The sequence below is a fragment of the Felis catus genome, chromosome C2, assembly GCF_018350175.1.
Source record: "Felis catus isolate Fca126 chromosome C2, F.catus_Fca126_mat1.0, whole genome shotgun sequence".
Taxonomy (NCBI): Eukaryota; Metazoa; Chordata; class Mammalia; order Carnivora; family Felidae; genus Felis; species Felis catus.
Genome location: NC_058376.1, coordinates 10891024 through 10915225, shown reverse-complemented (window position 1 = coordinate 10915225; position 24202 = coordinate 10891024). Strand labels below are relative to the sequence as shown.

Below are 24202 nucleotides of genomic sequence, written 5' to 3'. Positions count from 1 at the left end.
CTAGCAGCCTGGCAATTTGTATTAAAACACTGAGCTGCTTAATGCTCTATTGACTAGGGAGAGGAAAACATGCCCCATTATTTTCCTATTCTTTCTCAATGACCTCTTACTCCTCTGCATCTGAAATCCCCATCCATCCATCCATCCATCCATCCACCCACTCATCCATTCACTCATCTATCCATGCATCTATCCATCCATGCATCCATCCATGCATCCATGCATCCATCCATCCATCCATCCTTCCTTCCTTCCATCCATCCGTCCATCCATCCACTCATCCATTCACTCATCTATCCATGCATCCATCTATCCATGCATCCATCCTTCCATCAATCCTTCCGTCCATCCATCTGTCCATCCATCCATCTATCCTTCCATCCATCCACCCATCTCTCCATCCCTCCATCCTTCCATCCATCCGTCTGTCCATCCACTCATCCATTCACTCATCTATCCATGCATCCATCAATCCATGCATCCATCCATCCTTCCGTGTGTCCATCCATCCATCCATCCATCCACTCACCCATTCACTCATCTATGCATGCATGCATCCATCCATGCATCCATCCATCCTTCCATCCATCCATCCATCTCTCCATCCTTCTGTCCATCCATCTGTCCATCCACTCATCCATTCACTCATCTATCCATGCATCCATGCACGCATGCACGCACCCATTCATGCATGCATGCATCCATGCACGCATGCATGCACCCATCCATGCATGCATGCATCACCCATCCATCCATCCTTCCATCCATCCATCCAACTTGTGTTGAATGTCTATTCTGAGGCACAGACCACCAGAAATCCTGCCTCCACTTGACTTAGGTTCTAACAAGGAAGACAAACAATTTAATTCTTAAGCTAAGAAGTCAATACATATTACAAAGGGGAAGTATGGCACATAATGGGAGACTCAGCAGTAGCAGCTGGAAATGATTCTCAGGGGGAAGGAGACATCATTGATGCCACTGTAGGACAACTATCAGTGAGCCAGTTAATCATTTCAGCAATATTTATTGGTCGCCACTGGCCAGGCACAGTGGTAGCTGCTAGGGATTCAGAGAGAGGTGACTAGGACAGACATGGGCCTGCTCTCGTGGGGGTCACATCATTACGGAGTTAGCCTGGGCTGGGCTGGGGCAATGGGATAATGGTCTAGGCACAGGGAACGTGGGGGGATGGTGCATAGGAAAGAGATAATATGGTGAGTTAGACACACTGAAAATTCCATGTGACCAGAGCTTAAATGTCAGCCAGGAGGGGGTTCCTGATGACACTGAAGGACGGAACGGTGAGCAGCGGCTACGGCAGCCGGTCAGCTCTCATTCGCTGTGTCAAACGGTCATTGTATCCCTAACCAGAATCTGGAAAAAGAAATGTTGAATGTAGACACCACATCTCAAATCACTTTCACATAATTTCCTTCTGCCGTTCATAAACACAGCCACGATTAAAATGACCTTTCACGCACAGCAGAGAGGCGGCCCTGAAGAAAATGAGGTATGTGAGAATAAAATCCATCTACCTGATTGCCATGTAGCTTTGGTGAGTCACAAGAGTGAGAATTTCAGATGTGAATTAGAGATTGCCAAGAGGGGTGGCATTACTTGAAGAGAAAAAACATCCCCTACATGCCTTTAAGGAATCAGAAGACCAGAGAATTAGGGGAGAAAGAATGTATTTCTTACATATATTCTAGCTTCTTCCCAAATAATTTTCAGGTTATTTATAGTCTCCCTCTGAACTGACCTTTCGGTGACTGTTACTTGATAGGCACTTAATATATTGAGGCAAATATTCCACAGAGTTCTGCAAACCTATGACAATACATTTAGAGCACGACATGCCCCAGCTGCTGATTCATTTTTTGGCCATAACATGTCCATATACTGTAGTTAATCCTTTGCAATTTAATATTTGATAAGATTTATTTCCTTTGTAGTGAATTCTGTACATGTCACTGAAAATTAAAGTTCTCCGAAAACCCCCATCACCTGTGGGCACGGATTTCACACTCCATTCTGGAAATATAAAATCTTAAACGCTTGCTGACTGCAAATCAATGTTCATAATCCAAATATTAATAGCCGCATGAAATGTTAATACTTCTCCATCGATTACCACCCTTCACTTGGATTTAGCATATATTTCACGGAGGCTGGGTTTCTTTTCTTGGATGACCCTAGGCTGGTTACTGCCAGATCAGAAATATATCCTATCGGGGCACCTGGGGGGCTCTCAGTCAGTTGAGTGACTGACTCTTGATTTCTGCTCAGGTCATGGTCTCACGCGGTTCATGGGTTGGAGCCCCGTGTCAGGCTCTGTGCTGGCAGAGCTGAGCCTGCTTGGGATTCTCTCTCTCTCTCCCTCTTTCTCTCTGCCCCTTCCCTGCTTGCTCTCTCTCTCTCTCTCTCAAAATAAATAAAAACAAACTTTTTTTTTTCTTAATGTTTACTTATTGAGAGACAGAGCACGAGCGGGGGAGGGGCAGACAGGGAGGAAGGCACAGAATCCAAAGCAGGCTCCATCCAGGCTCTGAGCTGTCAGCACAGAGCCCGAGGCAGGGCTTGAACCCACGAACTGTGAGATCATGACCTGAGCCAAAGCCGGCCGCTCAGCCGACTGGGCCAACCAGGTGCCCTATAAAAATAAACTTAAAAAAAAAAAAAAAGGAAATATGTTCCATCAAAATCTATCTAAGGAACACAGTCAATCAGTGGCAAAGGGCGTGTTCTGCACGGTTCCGCCTGTTTTGTGTCCGTTGCTTTGCTTTTCACGGAGCCCTCTGAGGAGCAGGGCCAAAGAGATGTCTGAGTCTTGAGCACGCTTGTGACCGGGGGCCCTTCATGGCCATCAGCCTGGTAACCAGCAATCGCAGGCACTGTGGGTTTCAGAAGCTCAGCTGAGGCTGCCACAGAACTGCTCACCTGACATCACCGTCCTGAGTGAAGATGTTCGTTGACTTGTGATTTCCACTCTAGGCTTTGTCGGCTCTGTGGGCAGCGGGACCGTCTGCTTACATCTTCCCAGGTGGGCAAAGGGGACCGACGGGAAATCTGAGTTTACTGACTAATGTTAACACTTCTCCATCCATCACGACCCGTCCCTTGGATTTAGCATACCTTCCGTGGGGGGCCGGGTTTCTTTCCTCGGATGACCCTTAAGCCGGTTACCCCCAGATCAGAAATACGTCCCATCAAAATCTAGTTAAGAGACACATTCAATCAGTGGCGAAGGGTGACAACTGACAACACGATTTGATTTTATTCCAGGGTTATTTATGAAATAGGATCCTGGGCTGGCACACGGGGCTTACTGGGCTCCCAGCTACTCAACGGGACGATGAATGGCAGCCCCCTCCCTCACGAGGCGGTCACTTAGTGAATCTGCTCGATAATTAGATTTGGCCACCCGACTGAAAAATGGATTTTCCAACATGTTTAAACGTCAAACATCGACGGGTTGAAAATATGTAAATTCTCCTGGACACGACCGGAGGAGCTATTCTTAGAGAAAGAAAAACACAAGAGCATGTGAGCGTTCACGGAGAAGTGCCCAATGTTAACCTTGATCCAGATTAATGTCGTCTGCTGGAGTTCAGCCAATAAACCCTGGGTTGTCTGGGCCTCTGTGGGCATGCACAGAAAGCACGCCGCCACGTGTCATAAGGGCTCCGGGGGAAAGGCTGCTTGGGATTCAGACGGAAGGCTCAGAGACAGACTTCCGGAACATTAACCGGCCTTTGTCATTCAGTGTCTTGCCTGGGCTTCTAGCAGGAAAGACAGCTCCTCCTATGAACGATCAGAAACGTTGCTGCTTATTGGAGCTGGTGGTTTTGCTGGGGCACAGGGTTTTCCTCGTCTCCCTCCACAAAGCAAAATACCCAGACTCCCGATTTTGGTTCTCTCCATTTTCCGCTTTACTAGGTGATATACAGTTAGTGCGGTTAACCCCCCACGAACCACAGGAAAGCATCACAAGTTTCTCCATGGCAGCTGACGGAGGAAGGAGCCCTTTGGAGACGGCAAGGTTCACGGGGTTCACAGACCGATCGTCAGAAAGAAAAGGGCACAGAGATCAAGCTTTCCGTAAAGAGGATATTGTGTTGATTTATTATAGACTGCAGTTAAAAAAAATATTTTGAGGTTAGCCTCTCCAGTTTAAAAGCACTTAGCCAGGAACACTTGAACAGCTAGGCAATGGTCTCTCCCTCACGGCCCCCCAACACCTCACCAAGTACTGTAAACAGGGTTTTGAGAACATCCCGTCAATTTCTTGATACGGACAACCTAATGCATTTGCTTCTTAAAGAAAACCACCTTCCAAATTTCCAAAGCATGCACTGTTACTGGGCGTTAGGGATTTCAAAAGGACAAATTTCGTTATGGTGTTGTAAGGCCAAAATAGAATACCTATTTACCAGACACACACATGACGACCAGAAAAAAATTACAGACGTTAACCTAGTGTAACAATTCCATCAGGAATCAATGGGGAAAAAGGCACTGCGTCCCTAGCATTCCACCACATATCTACTATCCACTTGACATGCTTTGAATTCAAGTCCTGTCCGACATTTAACAGCGTTTTCTACAACATACAAGTCACAGGTAGGGTAATATTCTGACACTACAATTCCACTGCCGTATTTTTCACCCGAGTGTACAAATGGGAATGAAAATATGCTATCGGCTTTATTTACAGGTTTATCTCGATGTTTTAGTGGGGTTAAAAAAACAAAAATCAACTATCTCCACCAACGGTTCCCCAGGAAGGTATTTCGGCTACGGTTCATGTGTACAAACCACCACGGAAAAGGAATAAATGGAACCGATGTCTGACCCCAAACACCGAACCTAAAATTTCTCACCCACTAAATGCTGGCAGTGACACTGCTGTTCTCTGCACTTTACGAAGTGCAACTCTACGTGGGGATTTCCGATCGACTTCTTTTGTGCCAGAGCACAAGGGCTATGTTGCAATGGGTAGGATGCTGAATGAACGTATTCCGGGTGCATTCCACGTGTGAGTGCTGTCGCAGGGAATCGTGAATCTGGAAAGGCGATCGGTTGGTCAAGCTTTCCCATCTTCCCAAAAGATGTAACACAACAGTGGCATAACTATACACAAACAGAGGTTAGTTCTGAAAATCCGTAATATACATGCACAAACATGAGAACGTGACGGGGAGAAAAATGAAACACTCCAATTCCCACACTGCATTGTTGTTTCCACAGCCTTTCTGCACCGGACGCCTTGTGGCTTCGCGGTGCCTCTTCCTACCAGTAGAGAGTCCGCCCCGTGGGCTGGTTGGAAACAGAGGGTTCTCCCCACACCCAGGGATCAAGCCGCCCTTGACAAAAGACAGAACCTACCAGAAAAGAACAAGTACAAAACACGATCGGTTATCGGTTTTCTCGAGACGTGCCCAAATGTCCTCGTGCGATCACCTTAAACTTCAGTGATTGGTCCAGGACATTCCCGGAAGCCATGAACATTGACGGATGCCCAGCATTAGAACCAGAGGACAAAGCCTTGATTCTCTTCTGAGCAACGCGAACTGGAATTTCTGCCGCAGCGATCACGGCTGCCACCTCCCCAGTCGTGAGCGGCCACTTGCACAGAAAAAGATTCCTCTCCGTGAGTGTGATTCGGAATACTTCTTCCTCCGGGCGCCAGTTCAGCTTAAGTGGAGAGGCGTATACTCTGGCCTTCTGGTCTGGATAATTTTTGGTTTGGGTCTCTTCATTCTTTCCGTCTCCTCCTCCTCCTCGTTCTCCTGATCGCTCTCACAGACGTGGACCACCACGCTGGGGGTGGTGTCGGTCGCTGCGTGCAATTCATACTTTTCCCCTGGGGAAAGAAGAGAAATGCAGGGTAACTCGGGCAAGGACCGGAGAGCCAAGAAACAAAAGCAAACGGAAGAGCATGTATGGGTCTGCTCGGCCTGGCTTCTGCAGACGTTCAATGGGGACCGAGGGACACAGCCAGATATGCTCTGGATTGGTATTTCTTTGGTGGCTCTAGCGGGGAAAAAAAAAAATTACACACACACACACACACACACACACACACACACACACAGAGTCGCCGTTATATATTATTCTGCTTTCAGTCAAACACTGAATCCAGGCATATGAAAGCAACGGAAGGAGTGTATTTTTTAATGACACTTAACGTGTCCACCAGGCCTCCTAAAATACCCAGATGGCTTCCCCATTGTGGTGCGATGTGTTTGGGGAGACAGTGCACGAATAAAACGCGTTAGGAAAGGACATCGAGAGCTTCCGTCTTTTTTAAGTTTATTTATTTATTTTGAGACAGAGAGAGGGAGAGAGAGAACTCATGAACTGTGAGATCATAACCCAAGCAGAAATCAAGAGTCGGGGGGCACCTGGGTGGCACAGGGGGTTAAGCGTCAGACTTCGGCTCAGGTCATGATCTCACGATCCGGGAGTTCAAGCCCCACATGGGGCTCTGTGCTGACAGCTCGGAGCCTGGAGAACTGCTTCCGATTCTGTGTCTCCCTCTCTCTCTGCCCCTCCCCTGCTTGCACTCTGTCTCTCCCTCCCTCTCAAAAATAAGTAAACATTATGAAAAAAAAAAAAAGAAAAGAAATCAAGAGTTGGATGGTTAACCAACTGAGCCACCCAGGCACCCCATGAGCCTCCCTCTTGAGGCTCCCACCGAGGCGGTTCGCACTGGAGACAGGCCACAAGGGGGGCCCACATGTGGCCTCTGATTCCCTCCACTCAGGACCTGGAGCCCATTCGAAGGCACGTTCCCTTGCATTCCTGTGACCTTCCACGGCCTCCTCCGAGAAATGGGATAATTATGGCACTGACCTCACAGAGCTGCTCAGGTAAGTACAAGCTAAGTCCTTGGGACCTGCTGCACGGTCCACAGGCCCGTTAAGTGTCACCTAGTTTTACTAATGTTGACAAATAGGGCGCGGATCCTGACTGGTCGGAAGCAGGGAGTAGAAATGTTACAATTTAAGCAGGTGGTGGTGGGGGGTTGCTTCGGCTGGCTCCGCCCCCTCGGGGTGCAGAGGTGGGTTTTCCTTCAAGTTCTGTGTGCTCTTCCCCAGCCGGATTCCAGACCTTCCCGCCTCCCGCTGCTTTGGGGACGCCTCTGAACACGGAAGGCACTTTTCCCCATAAGAAAGGAACTTGCCGGTTCTCTATCTGGAACGTTCATGGCAATTGAATCTGAAAAGGTGAGCGCGCCTCAGCTCTGTCAGGGAGGGAATTGAGGTGGAGGGTCACAAGATCACGGCTGTCCGGTCAGGGTCCTTATCTACCTGCCCATCAGTCAGGGTCCAGAAGGCCTCAGTGTAGGGCCACATTTGCAAACTCTTTGCAATCTTGCTGGCGGCAAAGCACGGCCCAGTTTGAGATCTCGTTCCAGCTCACCGTCACGTAAACTAAGGGCGAATGGATTGGATTATGTCTTTTCTGAAAGGGCTTCTCAAATCAGGAAGGAGGGGTAGGTTCTGGAGTGGGAAGGACTGCCTTCAGCAGCACTCCTTGCCCTTGGAGGAGTCTGTCCCCTCCCCCAGCTGGAGGACCCGTTTCTTCCCTTGTCTAGCGTCCCGGCAGACTCCAGCCCTCAGCTCGGCTAAGGCACCTCAGCCAGGAGCTCGCGCTTCCTCGGACTGGCCAGGTCCACCTTGACCTTGACCCCACCATCGGCAGTGAGTAATGGGATTCTAGCTTTCTCCCACGGAGGCGATTTCCGCTGGGGGCAGTGTGTTCAGAAATGTAATCTTTTCAACACGAAACTGCTGATGGTCCATGAAATAAAACCCTCAGTCCAAAGGAGTATCATCAGGTTTCTGGTCCAGAAGAAATGGTCTCAGTATTTGTTTGCTCTGTGGATAGGGCAGGAGCTCACACTGCTTCACCCCAAGACGTCCTCACGAACCTGCCCGCTCACCCCAAACCCAGCAGGTAGGACAGGAACCACCAACATCGGATTGTTTCCAAAAATCATGTGTTGGGCACAGCCTATGGGCCAGGCACGTTTTGAAGTGCTTTCTATACAACGGTCTCACCTACGGCTCACAGCTCCGCTGGGTAATACCCACTGTATGGAGAAGAAGACTGAGGCCAGAGCACCTGTTATCTCCCCGAACACTCACATGTTCGTCCCATCGGAGGACTGAAGACTCTTCCTTCTCAGCTGGGGAGCACCCCAATGGGGCCAAGAGGGGGCGTGCATGACTGGGGCCCTTTCTTCACTACGCCCTACGGTTCCCTTGAACATTCAAAGGGGCAGGAGAGAATCAGACCAACCACCTTGAGTAAAGATGAAATTTCTAACGTGTAGGGTGGTTTGTTTTCCCTTTCCAAGTCTAATTGCTCATCCTGGAGCGACAGGGCCTGGGGCTGGTGCTCAGTGGGTGACGGGAAGGATTCCCGTGATGCTGGCAGCGAGGGGTCATGGTGCTTGGTACCCATGACCCGCTAAGGAATGAGGCCAGAGGCAGGCAGCTGTGCGTGTCCCCAGCAACTTGAGTTACAGTCGCAGATGAAAGCGACTAGAAACCATTCACAAAACACGCGGGGGGCCACGGTGCGGGGAGGCGCTCCCTGAGGCAGGTGAGCATCTCCGTCTGGGCCCGTGAACGCCACCTCTGCCCATCTGTCTCCCTGCTCCCACCCAAGAGCACAGCTTACCTGGCCCTAGCTTGGAGATAGCGTATAACAGATCATAATTTATGACAGGAGTAGCGTCTTCCACTTGTTTCCAACCAACGGGCGGCGAGGCAGGAGGAGAGATCAGAAACTGCTTGTCCGGATTCGGGGGGGCCAGGTGGGAACTTCCTATGTGTAACGTCTGCGGAGAGAAAGAAATACAGGCGCGTGGTTTCTGGAGGAAAGAACCCAAGCGAGGCGACAGCGCTCAGTGACAGCTTGTGGAGGACAGGCGCAAAAGGACAAACCTACGTCTGGGCGGCAGAACGCATGCGGTTCTGGAGGGGGCTCGTGACCCAGTCCGTATGGAGAAGGCAAAGGGGTGACGGCACAAACATGGTTAGAGCGCCCTCCCAGGACTGGGACCCACAGGCACAGGGATTGCCAGGAATCACCACGGACCGAGACTGGTGGAAAAGGAGTAGCGTCGTACTAGAAATGGACAAAATAAAGCACTGTTGCTGATGTCACAGGGATCTCAGCCATTTCTTCTAGCTCCTCAGGTCACAAAGGCAGAACAGAGGCTCCAAGAGGCTAAGCGACAGCTCTAAGATGATACAGCCTCTGGGAGGGCAAAGTGGGGCTGGGGTCCCAGGGCCCCCGCCCACCCGGTGGTACCCCACAATTCCCTTCCTCTGCGGTTCCAAATCAGATGCCAAAAGCAAAGAAGGAAAAAAAGATCCACCTTCCAGGAGATTAAAAAAAAAAAAATACTATCTTGAGAATGCAAACTGGTGCAGCCCCTCTGGAAAAGAGCATGGAGGTTCTTCAAAAAATTCAAAATAGAACTACCCTACGACCCAGCAATTGCACTACGAGGCATTTATCCAAGGGATATAGGTGTGCTGTTTTGAAGGGACACATGCACCCCCATGTTTATAGCAGCACTATCGACAATAGCCAAAGTATGGAGACAGCTCAAATGTCATTCATCAACTGATGAATGGATGAAGAAGATGTGGTATGTATGTATATACGTATCAGCAATCAAAAAGAATGAAATCTTGCCATTTGCAACAACATGGATGGAACTAGAGGGTATTATGCTAAGTGAAATTAAAGACAGACAAGTATCATAAGACTTCATATGTGGAATTTAAGATACAAAAGAGATGAACATAGGGGAGGGGAAGCAAAAATAATATAAAAATAGGGAGGGGGACAACACTTATATAAGAGACTCCAACTGAGGGTTGCTGGAGGGGTTGTGGCTGGGGGGATGGGCTAAAGGGACAGGGGGCATCGAGGAGGACACTTGTTGGGATGAGCACTGGGTGTTGTGCGTAGGGGATGAAACACTGGATTCTACTCCTGAAATCATTATTGCACTATATGCTAATGAACTGGGATGTAAACCTAAAAAAGTTAAATTAAATTAAAAAAAACTAAAAAATAATAGCATGAAACGATAACCCATGGTTCTAGCCTGGGCTTAGAAGTCCTGTCCGTGCGGTTAGAGGGCTGCCCAGAAAGATGTTACATCAAAATCTTACCAGTTTGGGTTTTATTTCTATTTTAATCTCCCACTCCCCCCCCCCGCCAAATTTTCACACTGAGCGTGCATTTACTTTAATAATCAGAAAAAGTGGAAGGACAAAGTCATTCTACAGAGCCAAGGTCGAAAACCCGTGCTTTGCGCCGCCACCAGGGGGCAGGGCATCCTAGCTCTAATTTATACTTGAAGGGCCTGCAAGGTGGCCTCCTCCCAGGGTCAGGAAGTGTCTCCACAGGTTCCGCTCCTCTACTGGCCTGGGGAGCTCAGAGCCCCCGTGGGGACGAGCCGTAACCAGAAAGCTGCACCTGAGAAGCTCCTTCCCCTTCCACGGCCAACCTGTTGGACCCCAGATGCAACAGCATATAGAACTTTGTGAGCTGCCTTGAAAATGGGTCACCTTATCATTGAAGGTCTGGGGGGTGGGGGAGAACCAGAAGGGTGGTGAGCAAGAGAAACAGCAAACCCGTTCACAGCCCTTCGAGCGCGACCCGGGGCTGGGACTCCTGCCACCAGGAGGCTTTCTTAGCGTTTGCTACCTGTCTGGTTAACTCTTTTTTTTTTTTTTTTTTCCTTTCCAGCCAGGCCTGGCAGCCTTGTGCCGACGTAGCTGCCCGCACTTGGCAGACGGCTGGTTCTCCACCGAGGGAGGCTCGGTGCTGCCAAGAAACTGCACAGAGTGAGGCCCCGCTCAGGTCTGCTCTTGGTCTGAAACAAGTCAGTAGCCCTAACCCTTGAGCCAGTTCCTGGAAACATGCTGCACAAATCTTAGAGTGTTAGACTAGCCACGCCCACAGCCTTGTACTCTTAACTATCACCCTCCTGAATGAGCAGGAAAGGTTCTCCCAGCGCTACTCATCCCAAGGTCAAGGGCCATTTTGGAGATCGCTTGCTTTTAAACACATGTTGATGTTTGATTTCTTTCTTTTCTTTCTTTCTTTCTTTCTTTCTTTCTTTCTTTCTTTCTTTTTCTCTCTCTTTCTTTCTCTTTCTTTTTCTTTCTTTTCTTTCTCTTCTTCTTTCTTTTCTTTCTTTTTCTTTCTTTCTTTCTCTTTCTCTTTCTTTTTTTCTTTCTTTCTTTCTTTTTTTCTCTCTTTTCTTTCTTTCTTTTCTTTCTTTCTCTTTCTTTCTTTCTTTCTTTTTCTCTTTCTTCTTTCTTTTTCTTTCTCTCTCTCCTTCCTTCCTTCCTTCCTTCCTTCCTTCCTTCCTTCCTTCCTCTCTCTTTCTCTCCCTCCCTCCCTTTCTTTTTTATTTTGAGAGAGCAAGAGAGAGAGAGCGCGTGCAAGCAGGAGAGGAACAGAGAGAGAGAGAATCCCAAGCAGGCTCCACGTTCAGTGCAGAATCCAACACGGGGCTCGATCTCAAAACTGTGAGATCATGACCTGAGCTGAAATCAAGAGTCCGGCACTCAACCGACTGAGCCACCCGGGCACCCCATGTTGATGTTTTCTTAAATAGGCGGGACATTGAAAATTTAGAGTATGAATTTTGCCTTCCTCAAAATGAATTCTTAAGAGTTTTAAGTCAACCCAGCCGGGGGGCGCCTGGGTGGCGCAGTCGGTTAAGCGTCCGACTTCAGCCAGGTCACGATCTCGCGGTCCGGGAGTTCGAGCCCCGCGTCAGGCTTGGGCTGATGGCTCAGAGTCTGGAGCCTGTTTCCGATTCTGTGTCTCCCTCTCTCTCTGCCCCTCCCCCGTTCATGCTCTGTCTCTCTCTGTCCCAAAAATAAATAAACGTTGAAAAAAAAAATTAAAATAAATAAATAAATAAATAAATCAACCCAGCCGGGTACGTTGACCAGAAAGGCTGTCCACGATACACTGCTAAGTAAAAAAGAAGGCTGTAGTTAATTCCATTTTTTTTTTTGTGTGTGCAAGCAAATTAACTCATACTCATGCACTTGTATGTTTGTATATGTGAAGGGGAAAGTGTTTGAGGATTCACACTAGATTTTCAAAGGTGGTTATGTTAGGCAATGGCTTTGAAGGGGGAGTGGAGAAATATATCTACCTATTTAACTTTAGGGACTTTTGTACTGTACTTGGATTGTTTCAGTTAATCTGCGTTGCTTTTGTCATTTAAGTGACAAAATAAACATGCTTAAAAAAAGGGTGGAGAGGGGCGCCAGGTTGGGCGGCCGACTTGGGCTCAGGTCAAGATCTCACGGTCAGTGAGTTCAAGCCCCGCGTTGGGCTCTGTGCTGACAGCTCGGAGCCTGGAGCCTGTTTCGGATTCTGTGTCTCCCTCTCGCTGACCCTCCCCTGTTCATACTCTGTCTCTCTCTGTCTCAAAAATAAATAAAACGTTAAAAAAAAAAAAAAAAAAAAAGGGTGGAGATGTAACAATGTTCCCTGCAGGGTTATCTGTGATAGTGAAACATTGGAAAACAAGATAAATGTCTGAGAGTAAAGACTGCTTAAATATGTCTGAAATATCTATATGGTAGAATATTACGTACCTGGAAATGATCTTATCAAACACATTTTAATGTTGCAGTAGAATGATCACGAATGATACACGGTGAAAAAGGAAGGGTACAGAATAGGATCTACTTTAAAAAAAAAACTTTTTTTTTATGTTTATTTTCGAGGAGAGACAGTGTGAGCGGAGGAGGGGCAGAGAGAGGGAGACAGGGAATCTGAAGCAGGTTCCAGGCTCTAGGCTGTCAGCACAGAGCCCGACGCGGGGCCCAAACCCACGAACTGTGAGATCATGACCTGAGTTGAAGTCGGATGCTTAACTGTCTGAGCCACCCAGGCGCCCGCAGGATATACTTTTAATTCCAACATTGCAATTGAAATGCGAATGCATAAAAAAAAAAATCAATGTATAACATAATCAATGTCTGAGCTACTTTTAAAAAGGGTGAGAGGGAGAAGCAGGTGTATCACTGCATTCAACTCACCTGGGCAAAATATAATTTCATTTCCTTTCCAAGAAATTCAGTCTTATGCAGCTGGAGTCTGGCGTCCGCCGCAGATAAGGGGTTGCTGAAGTTTATTCTGACCCGTTTGAAGCTCTTAAAATACTGAAAGGTGATATCCTTGTCGTATGTCCTAAAGAGGGATTCAAATTTGGCCTGAAAATAATAACAAAAATAAAAGGAGTTAAAATATACCCGCATAGGAGTCCTGAGGACTACATCGCATTTCCACTTGAGGAAGGGAATTAGTGTCATTTCGAGAACACCCAACTTCTTTCTTAGACAAGAAAAGCCAGCCTTACCCCTTCAAGGAAGATTTGCTTTTGGCCCCTTTAAATTCTAATACAGGTGATTTTTTTAAGAAAGTTAGAATGTAGGCTTTCTTAAATTCATTCAATCAGCAAAACAATTACCAGTCGCAGAAACATTCTTTTGAAAGTAGGAAAGGAGGACATTCCAAGGATGTCCAGCTTGGTAATTTGTCACCCCCCCCCCCCCCCACCAATTCCTTATGTCCAACAACCTTCCCAGGCCTAGTGAACTCCCACCCCCACTGCTCAACACAGGGGGTGGCTGTGTATATCAGATGTTTCTTTAGGGCTTAAAAACACTGGAACTCATTTGAAAAAAAAAAAACACTGGGGGGGGGGGCACCTGGGTGGCTCAGGCGGTTAAGCAGCCGACTTCAGCTCAGGTCATGATCTCGTTTCCTGGTCTGTGGGTTTGAGCCCCGAGTCAGGCTCTGTGCTGGCAGCTCAGAGTCTGGAGCCTGCTTCTGATTCTGTGTCTCCCTCTCTCTCTGCTCCTCCCCTGCTTGCTCTCTGTCTCTCTCTGTCTCTCTCTCTCAAATAATAAACATTAAAAAATTTTTTTCTTTTTAATTTTATTGCATTGGGAAACAGTGAAGTTAATAAGAAACCCTGCATTTCTCAGTGTAAAGGAAGAGGTTTAAAAAGAAATCTCCCTATTATTTTCCCACTGAGTCTGTTACTTTTTAACTCTCTAAAATAATACTGGTTTAAAAATTAATGTACTGCCAAAGGACCCATTTCTTTCTTTCCTTTCAAAAAAATTTTTTACTTATTTAAATTCAAGCTAGTTAACATACAGTGTAGTATTGGTTTCAGGAGTAGAACCCCCACCCAGTGCTCGTCCCAACAAGTGACCTCCTTTATGCCCAGCACCCATTTGGCCCATCCCCTGCCCTGCTCCCCTCCAGCAAACCCTCAGTTTGTTCTCTGCAGTTAAGAGTCTCTTACGGTTTGCCTCCCACAAATGGATCCATTTCTGCATGAGGGCTACAATGTATGTATATTTCTAGCTCTAGTGTTACAACGCCTAGTGAAAATTACAAAACAGCTTGAGTTCTTAGGATGGAAATGCCCAAGTCCAAGGGTGTTAGGCTTAGATTCAGGAAGGAGCTCACCAGCTTTTCGGGAGAAGCTGTGTGGAGAGGCCACTGCTGGGCTGGGTCCTGGGGTGGTGGCTTTTGCGGGAGGGTGTGGAGCGAGTTGGGAGACCACAGCGAGGTCTCAAGGCTCCAACCAGAGACGGAGTTGATAGTCAAAACTTCCAGAAAGATTCTATGGACGTTGAGGCGTCCTACCCTCCGAGCCTTTTCTTCCAGACTGAACAGGAAGGACAGGTGGTGGGAAGTCTGCGCAAGGCAGAAAGGGCCGGCTGAGAGTCCCATTGGGGGAGGGGCGCGCCTTCTACAAAGGGGACCGAGGTCGAGGAGGAGGCGGGCGGGGTGCACCTAGTACCTTGGAAACCTGCGGAAAGCAGTTTCTGCAGAGGGGAGAGGGGACGCCTTACAAGAGAGAACATTTTCAAGAATGTTCAGTGCTAGAGAGAGGCAAGGGCATGGCACTTCCAGGCGCAAGAGGCTTCACGGGCAGGACAGGACTTGTGTTCCAGCGTGGGGGCGGGGGCGGTCAGCCGGTGCGCACCAGGCAGGTTGTTCCAACGGTGGGGGTGGTAACAACTCACCAACTTTCTCTCTCTGAATCCCGTGGCTTTGCTTTCGTTTATGAAAACCTCTGAGGGGTTTTGCAGAGGCAAAGAATGAGAAAAATGTTACACAGCAGATGCTTCCCAGAGGATTTCATCTGGCTGCTGGCGGACTTTTTCCCCACCTCTCTCCAGCGGGAGCTCAGGCCAAGTTTCTGGCGCAGGGTCTGTGCATATATATTTGGAATTTTGCATGACCTCATCAATAGGCATTGTGACCCACTGTTTAGTTTTGGAGTTATGATTCAGAATTTAGGGGAGATGACTTTGAGGAATATTTTTAGAATACAAGTCAGGGCTCAGGACCAGACCACAAGAGAAAGCACAGAGTCTGTTAAATCCACATCACTATGACGCCATTCTCCTAAAAAAATAATCTTATTTGTTCTGACAGCTGGGATCAGCTCTTATAGTTGCTGGACGCTGTCCCTCTTTGATTGAATAAAGAATGATTTTACTCACATAAGGCTAATATGTAATACGTAGCTTTTGTGGGATTTTCACACATAGAATGTGCTGCTATCTCGTTCAGAAACCACAGTCCTAGCTGTCAAGCATCATACACACTCGTGCAGTTCAATTTGATTAAAGAAAAAAAAAAAAATCCTTCACATGTTCCAATATGGCATGGGCTCTAAAGCCTATAGCACCAACACCATTCCCCAAACACAACACACAGAACTCACTCATATACAATATTGTTAAAGATCAATTAGACAGCTGGGTAGCTACTGATGGAAATCTTACACCTTAATCGAATGAAGAAGAAAAGCACGGTGATTACAATGACTAATTCTACTAATTACCACCAATGAGAGCTGCTTCCCCACACTTAAACTTAAGATACTTATCCAGTTTTATTGTTTGCTATGGCTGCATTTTCCCTAGCTAAAAGAAGCTGAAAACTTGAGGACAGGCCCTTGTAATTACCACAGACATACAAATATCTTTGCGATATTTATTTCCCAAGATAAAATTACACTGTTCTGATCTCTAGATGTCAAAGTGAAACGCTCTGTTCACGGCCAGAAAAAAGCTTCCCTCTAAAAGGTTGCTTACAACCCACACAGAATGAAAAATACAAACCATGTTAAAACTTTGCATTACTGATTGGTCAAGGGACCTGGATGTTTTCAAATACTGAGAGTTTTAAACATTCCTTCACAGTTAATCCCTCGGGCAACAGCTTCGTTTGATAAAGCACCAAATATTTTGGACTTATTTCAAAACCCCCAAACCCACAAGACAGCCACATCACACCCCCGCAAATATTTCAGCTGCTATTTCCAATTAACACAGTGCTTTGAAACCTCTCAAAAATCACATTATATTAGAAGCCTTACCCTGGTTTCACTTTCGCTGAAGATATCACTGTTTGCCACACAGGCAATCAGGGAGCTAAAGCTGTAGTTGAAGTTTCTAAAGTGCATCTTGCTTTCGTAGAGCGAAAGCACTAGCGACTCAGGCAGTCAAGCCCCAAGTGACGGTCCCTTGCAAGAGGCTGGAGGTTGTCACTCCAGCAGGCCCTTATAAAGCACCGAAGTCCAGCCCCCTGGGAAAAAAAAAGCACAGCTTCTAGAGCATCCTGTTTGGACAGCAAATTCCTGAGTCAAGTCCTGCATGCTTTTAGGCAGACAGAGACAGAGTGTAAGTTTCTACTGGAAAGAGGTGACGTCAACACCTTAGTCATTTTCCCTATGCTAATTAACTTTGCTTGGGGAGGATGGAAAAAACAGCCAAGGTTTGCCTTGCAGCTGCTTTATCAACTCCTCTTGCAACATAGTTTCCACTGGTAGTAATTCCATTCAGCCACTCAGACACCATGCTCCTCAGCTGAATGGGACCACCCTTCTTAAGATGGAAAATGTTACAGAAGAAAAATGAGGAAGGTCTCAGCAGTAAACAGTAATTAGCCTCTGGGGGAGTTTTGAGCCTTTGGGAAACCTGGAAACTCAAGCCTTGGCTAGTTGTTTGATCCCTGTAATTCCCTGAAAACCTCAATCCAAGTTTCATGTTGGGGTATTAGAGAAAACGTTTTGAAATCTTTCTTGGTCAATGAACTCTGTTTTTAAAGAAAAAAAAAAAAGTGGAATTCATTTTGAAATATGGCGCTTTTTTTCCACCCTAATTGAACTTTACTGGATGAATGTCCCCATTCTCACTTGTATTCCACAGTGGGAATGTGAGAAGAGCTCCTCAAGCAATCCTGGGATTCTTCACTGGAAAATTTTACTATTGTAATCTGGAAACTAGGAAGATGCAACACTCTGATCATTTTCTGGGAGCTACTGGATTCAGAAAAAGATACAAACACATTTTAGAGAATCTAGCTTCTGGAGTTGAGAAAAGAAAAACACTGAGATCAGCTGTCCTGTTTTGAGACACATAGACTAAAAGTTGCGTTTTTCTTCTCATAGAAGAGGAAGAAGAAATGAAAGGAATGCATGCTACAGTTGGAGAGCGTACCTGAAAACGGGCCCCTTTTCAGGTGAAATAGCTGCCCCTTCTTTCCAAAGCTGCAACTCTGAGGTGCTAAGCACGTTTCCAGTTTCGATCCCTGTGGCAGCCTGGGTCCTGGGTCCTTCCCAATCTCCCCAGTTGCATTATCACCTAAAAGCACTCAAGTTACTTCTAAAAGCATTGTCTAGTCTAGCGGCACACAGAGACACCTCCTAAGCTTCCAGAAGTTAACTAGAACTCTGCCATTCACATGTAAGAATTACCTTCAGAGAACCATTAAAGTTAGCCAATGTTACAGTCTCCAATAATGGAGCAAAATGAAACCGGAGCATTTATCCCTCCAAAGGAGGAAAAGTCAAGTCTTGGATGAATGAGCATTGCTTAATTTCGATGCGCACTGCCTTACTGCCAACTGTAGAGTTATGTAAGAAACCAGTTATGGTGTTCGCTTTGCCAAATTACCCATAACTCCCAACCCGAAAAGATCTAAATGCATATATTCTAAAACAGTTTGGAACACTGTGAATAGTACGGGTCTGCCTCAAACCGCACGGGGATACGGTCGCATGAGATGGTGCTTGGCGATGGGTAGCGTGTGTTTGGGCGTGCCGTATTTTCAGTGCTGTCGGCAGCCTGTCCCTGACACACACACGTTGTGGCGGTGGTAGTGTGGGTATGGGAGGCGTTGGGGCGGGGGGGGGGGGAGGCGCTAAGGGGAAAGAAAGGGAGGGGGAGGTAGGACACAGAAGCCTCCTCCAGAGAGGCTGGGGAGGGCTCTGAGGTGCACCGCCCCTCCCCCCTGCCCCGCCACGTCCACGTCCACCCCATGGTCCCCATGGTCCCCCTCCACCCACCCCCCCCGCTTTTTCTCTTTCTCCTGGAGTCCACCTTAGCAAATAGAGTTAAACGGCGGTCAGAGGAGAAAGAAGAGGCAAATTTCTGCTCTGAGAAATAAATGATAAATGATCGCTCTTTCACTAGGCTGCCCCAAAAGCCTAATGTGTGATTCTGTACCTGCCTTTGACTTGCTTTTAAGGTCCATTTGAATCAAATTGTGATCCTGAGTGCTCCCATTTTTACACCCAGAAGAGGAGCTCAAAACAGTGACCAACTGTAGGGGGGCTGAAAAGAATGCTTTTCGGCAAAACTCCTTGGGTCACAAAGTGACCAGGGCCTTGGACCAGAGAGGGGCACCTACGGTCCCCCAGCACCGGCTTCCTCAGCTACTGTGTGAGAGGCATGGAGCAGATACGGGTTTTCGAAGTACGTCACTGAGTGGCAAGGCTCCTTCATGGCGCTCCAGCCCTGGCTGCAGGGACGTTATAAAGGGATAGGACACCTGTCTCGTCCCTGTACCCGGAGGTAACACTGCTTTAAACGCATCTCAGTTTCCCTTCATCTGCTAATCTGACAGTTCTCATCAGGAATGCCCACTCTTCAGGGCAACTGGGTGGCTCAGTCGGTTAAGCGTCCAACTTCGGCTCAGGTCATGATCTTACGGTTCGTGAGTTCGAGCCCTGCGTCCGGCTCTGTGCTGACAGCTCAGAGCCGGATCCTGGTTCAGATTCTGTTTTTCCCTCTCTCTCTGCCCCTCCCCATGCGCGCGCTCTCTCTCTCTCTCAAGAATAAACATTAAAAAAAATTTGTTTTTAGGAATGTCCACTCTTCAGCTGCATGTCTATTATACGGGAACTTGGATTTCTAAATGTCCTATGCAAAAGCATTACATTGTAAACAGTGCCTGTCCTCATGGAGGATAAAAATTGTTCCAAAACAAGTATTAAAAAAAAGTAGACGTTCCTACATGTGTATCCCTTGTCATTTGGGAGACAAGTGCATTCCTGATTCTTGTTTGCTAGTCGGATAGAAGTGATTTGAAGACAGCAGTGCCTAATGTCTCATTAGAGCTCTTGAGAAGCATACCAAAAATTGCACTTAAATTAGTAAAACTGACACCAGAAGTTGAAGAAGAAATGAAATGCTTTAGTCAACTGAAAGCTTTAGATGTTTTGCATTTCTTCCATTCGTGCCATAAAAATCCTAAATTCATCTAACTTGCAGTAAGAGCATATTTTCACTAAGAAGTTTTCTATTTTCAGGGAGGAAAAACTGAGGTTTAGGGTGAATTCCACCATTTCCATTACAGCATTCCCGGAGCAGAGTTAGGATGACCTCAGCGCGTCCTTATAAACCCCAAGGAGTTTGCACCTTTGCCAAGAATGTGCCACCACCAGGGAAACGGTTCTACAAAACGACCAGAAAGGGAAACTGAGTGTGGACCTTGATGTGCAAACCGAAGCAGAGTAAAGAACGGGGCAATTCACAAAAGATGGGGGGGGGGGGCCCGGAGGGCGGGGTGGGGGAGGACATACCTGACTGAGATAAAAGGTACCCGTTTAAAGAGCATTCATCTTGAACGCTAATGAAACGTAGGGCTTAGGCGAGTTTTTAGCTTCTGAGATAATGGAATTGTTTTATTGTTGCTTCGTATTTGGAGCCCTTGCTGCCTCTGACGTGGAGCTCTGTTCCTCCACCCTCGGTTACTGTACAATGGAGAGACCTAGGACCTCACGCTTACTCATCTTTACCGTTTTCCCAGTCTGATCGACGGTATTAACCGAGGGGAGTGTTCCTGTCCTCAGCTTGTAACCCTGGTTAATATCCAATTCAGCGGTGGAGCGGGATCGAACAATGTGATGCTGGCAGAGCGCTGAGCAGGGCGCCTGAAACACTACCGGGGGTTGTTGTGTGTGAGCCGGGTCTCTGTTTCCTACTTCACCTGTCGTGATACTGAGGTTGAGAAGGGCACAGTTTATTTAGGGGAGCCAGGACTCACCCTGGTCTATCAACGGCAGATTCCACGCTGGTTCCAGGGAACCACAGCGCCGTGCTCCCCTGGCGGCTGCACCTTCTGGTGTCGGAGCTCATGTCCCCACCTCTGTTCTCTCAGTTGCTCTGGCTGGACTGTCTAGGGCATCTTGGATGTCTTCCTCTTCTAGGTGCCCTGCCCGCGGGTCCGGGGAGAGGTCTGTGGATTCTCTGTACCACCCTCCACTTTGCACTCCTCGCACAGCACTTCAGGCGGCTTCTGCGACTGCAGAAGGCCTCACGGTGGCCAATTTCTTATGGCTCCAGGATAGTACATAATTCCCACAACAGGTAACTTCTCGAAGCCGAGCTTGATCATGTTTCTCTCCCATGGGAAAAACTTCAGCGACTTCCCATTGTTCCTTAGGCTGAAGATGACGACTTTTACTAAGTATTCATGCATGCATCCACCCATCCAACTATCCATCCATCTGTCCATCCATCCATCCACCCACCCATCCCATCCATCCACCCATCCATTCTTTCACCCAAGCAGTTTTTTAAGTATTGGGGATTCAAGGGTGAACAAAACAGACAAAACCCTCTGCTTTCACGGAGCTGACATTCTAAATGGGAAGAGAAGGAAAAGAAAAGAAACAAGATAATTGGGTAAAGTACACAGTGAGTTTAGACAGTGGTAAGTGCTGGGGGAAAGGCACAGAGAGGGGACAGGAAGAGCTGGGGAAAGATGTTGAAAGAGAGACTGGTCAGAGAAGGCATCCCTGAGAAGGTGACGTGTCGATGCATCAGATCGGAAGGAAGTGGGAGACTGAACTGTGGGATGCTGGGGAACAGCATTCTGGGCCTGGGAACAGAATACACCAAGGCGCTCAGCCAAGAGAATCTTGGCACATTCAAGGCCCTGCAGGGGAGAAGGGTGGAGAAAGTGGTTGGGAACAAGGCCATGGGAGCCTTTGAGCCCTGAGAGAACTCTGGCTTAAATTCTGATGGAGGTGGCAGCCATCAGGGGGTTTTGAGCAGGACTTGACTTCCATACAACAGAACCACTCCAGTATCTTAGTTCAGAACAGAGCAAACGGCAGGGTGGAAGCAAGATGCCCAGTGAGGCTTGAGGCCTTTCCCGGCCATGGAGCCCTCAGCTGTGCCTGTTTTCCTCACTGCCCTCAGCCAGCTACTCTCTCGTCTCTCTCCTCTGCCCATCAGACCCCCTATATATCCTTTAAAGCCCATCACAAACACTGCTTCTCTAGGAGACGCCCTTCCATTAACCCAGTGACCCTCTGGGCTCTCCTCCTAGTTACATTCTTATCTGGCAAATCTCCCTGACTGCAGTGAAAGCCACATGGGGGCAACAGCACTCATTCTGTGCTTCCTGGAGATGCTGGCAAATGTTTGTGACATTCAGAGACTGCCCCAGGGAGGGCCCATCTGAGTCCCACAAAGAGCCAGAATTCACCAGGCATCAAAGGGCCATGGCCCTTGGTGTTCCTGACTTAAGGGTGTCCCTGTGTCTTTGGTTTAAGCAAAGGCCTTGCCACTCCTTTTTGTCACAGGACGTCGTGTAGCATCGGTAAAGGCACATGTGTGCTCAGAGGGTGCCAGTCCCATTCCGGGACATACGTTCTCTGTCCCTGCTGTGTGGGAGCCCGCAGGTCACCCAGGCGGGGGTAGGGGGGGCACTGAGCCATCAAGTCCAGACTTGGGGGCCCCACCCCTGGGACGCTCCTGGAGGCCTATGATTCTTCGGGGTCTCTCTGGCAGCCGTCTTGAAAATCTTCTGCATGTGGGAAGAACATATCCAGCTTACTATATTTTCACTTCTTTTAATGCCACTGATGTCTTTTTAAAATGCCTATTTTGGGGGTATGTTTTATAAGGTGCCCAGTGTGGAGTTGAAATCGTGTAGAATTTATGGACAAAAATGCTTTCACTGGCAGATGTACTAAAAACTCTTTTACCAATGAGATTCATGATCAAAACCCACGGAGACCATTTGTCTATGCAGCAGTGTGATTAAACCCCCATTTTTCTTTGAGCTTCGCCCTAACGATCCAGGAGAAGAAAGAGAGCAGGAAAAATATTCTTCTTCTCGATCTCGGAAGGAATCTCCATTCTTGTTCTCTGTCAGGCGGAATCAGGGAATGAGCTCGGGGAGGAGGCCAGATTTGGGCTCAGGAATTTATTGCTTTTAGCGCTACTTTGTTACTGGTAAGATCTGCTGCGTCACAGGGAGGGGCCTCCATTTCAAAGCAAATGTAAAACAAAGCAGGTGACCTTTCTGCTGATGGGCTCCCGGGTTCTAACCAGAACCCCCTAAAAAAACAGGCAGGGTGGGGTTCTTCCACGACAGAGGGTGACGCCTTAAGAATTCCAAATCTGCAATAAGAGAACCGTCTTAAGTGAAGATCACTTCTATGTTTAATAAGCACTAATCCTCTGGATCTGCAGGGTAACGCAGAAGAAATGATACTACTGCTAAGCTTCAGCCTGGCACATTTCTGATAATTTGAAAAACAGAAGAGTCTGACGGATCTGCTACTTTGCACGGATTAGTACAAGAGAGTATACACATAATTGGTATTTCTGGGAGAACACAGAGCTTTCAAGGACTTAAATATATAATATGGGTGGCGTATTGAAGCCAGTGTCAAAAAGGATCGATGTATTTTTTTTTTTAATGTTTATTTATTTTTGAGACAGAGAGAGACAGAGCATGAATGGGGGAGGGGCAGAGAGAGAGGGAGACACAGAATCGGAAGCAGGCTCCAGGCTCCGAGCTGTCAGCACAGAGCCTGACGCGGGGCTCGAACTCACGGACCGCGAGATCATGACCTGAGCCGAAGTCGGACGCTTGACCGACTGAGCCACCCAGGCGCCCCAGGATCGATGTATTTTAGCAGAAGGGCAGGCATACTCTGTTAAAGGTTATGGTAGAGTGTTAAAAAAAAAAAAACGCAATCATCAAAAAAAAAAAAAAAAAGAAATAAAATGAAATAATCAGTTGATTAGGAAAAACTAGGGATGAGAAGCATGTTCGAATTTATACCTTAAAAAGGAGGTCAGGGCTCAGGCAAGATTTCATCTCGGTTGTTAAACTCCACGTGAGCTCAAAATCCCATTAACTTTTGTTTCCTTATTACCTCAATCTTTCCTTAGTACAGAAAGGTTAAACAACCCTCTGTGACTTTTTGGAAACGCACGGCTTAGGAGGCCGAAGACAGAGAAAACAGCCATAGGCAAATCGGAACTATGCTTAATGAGCGGCCTGGAGACCAGCGGACGTGGATTAAGGGAGGTAACGTTTATTCAGAGGTGACTGTGGCCAAAGCCACCCTAATTAATCATCCCTTATTTGCTCTCTTTTGTCGAGTCCTTTCCCGACCCACCTCGCTTTAATTACTGATTTTAATTTCTGCCTTGATGCCTTCCTCAGCTGGGGCACAATTTTGTGGCACCAAAGACCCCTGGGCAGGAGGTGTATGGGAGCAGGCTAGCGACCATCTGCCCCTGTGCTTACCACTCATGGGGCTGGTTATCTCTCATTCCAGCCCTGCATTGATTCTTTCCCATCAACTAAACCAACCCCCCTTTTAAGTTCATTTATTTATGTATTTATTTATTTATGTATTTATTTATTTATTTATTTAGAGAGCAGGGGAGGAGCAGAGAGAGAGAGACAGAGAGACAGAGAGAGACAGAGAGAGAATCCCAAGCACGCTCCACGCTGTCAGCACAGAGCCCAACTCGGGGCTCAAACTCACAAACCGTGAGATCAC

General features: G+C 47.5%; 1 protein-coding gene across 3 annotated transcripts in view; it reads right to left on the bottom strand.

The window, feature by feature from the left end:
• Positions 1-4096: 4096 nt before the first annotated feature.
• Positions 4097-24202, bottom strand: part of RCAN1 (regulator of calcineurin 1) — a 101487-nt gene continuing 81381 nt past the window's right edge. Inside the window, exons 1-4 of one of the 3 annotated variants that reach the window (XM_023238771.2) lie at positions 16481-16656; positions 13110-13283; positions 8695-8854; positions 4097-5866 (exon numbers count right to left, since the gene is read on the bottom strand). In XM_023238771.2, coding sequence (XP_023094539.1) covers positions 5694-5866; positions 8695-8854; positions 13110-13283; positions 16481-16567 — 594 coding nt within the window. In that variant the 5' untranslated portion in view covers positions 16568-16656 and the 3' untranslated portion in view covers positions 4097-5693. Of the gene's footprint in view, positions 5867-8694; positions 8855-13109; positions 13284-14553; positions 14739-16480; positions 16657-24202 lie in introns of those variants that run through there. The other 2 variants (XM_023238769.2, XM_023238770.2) reach the window with 2 other exon arrangements.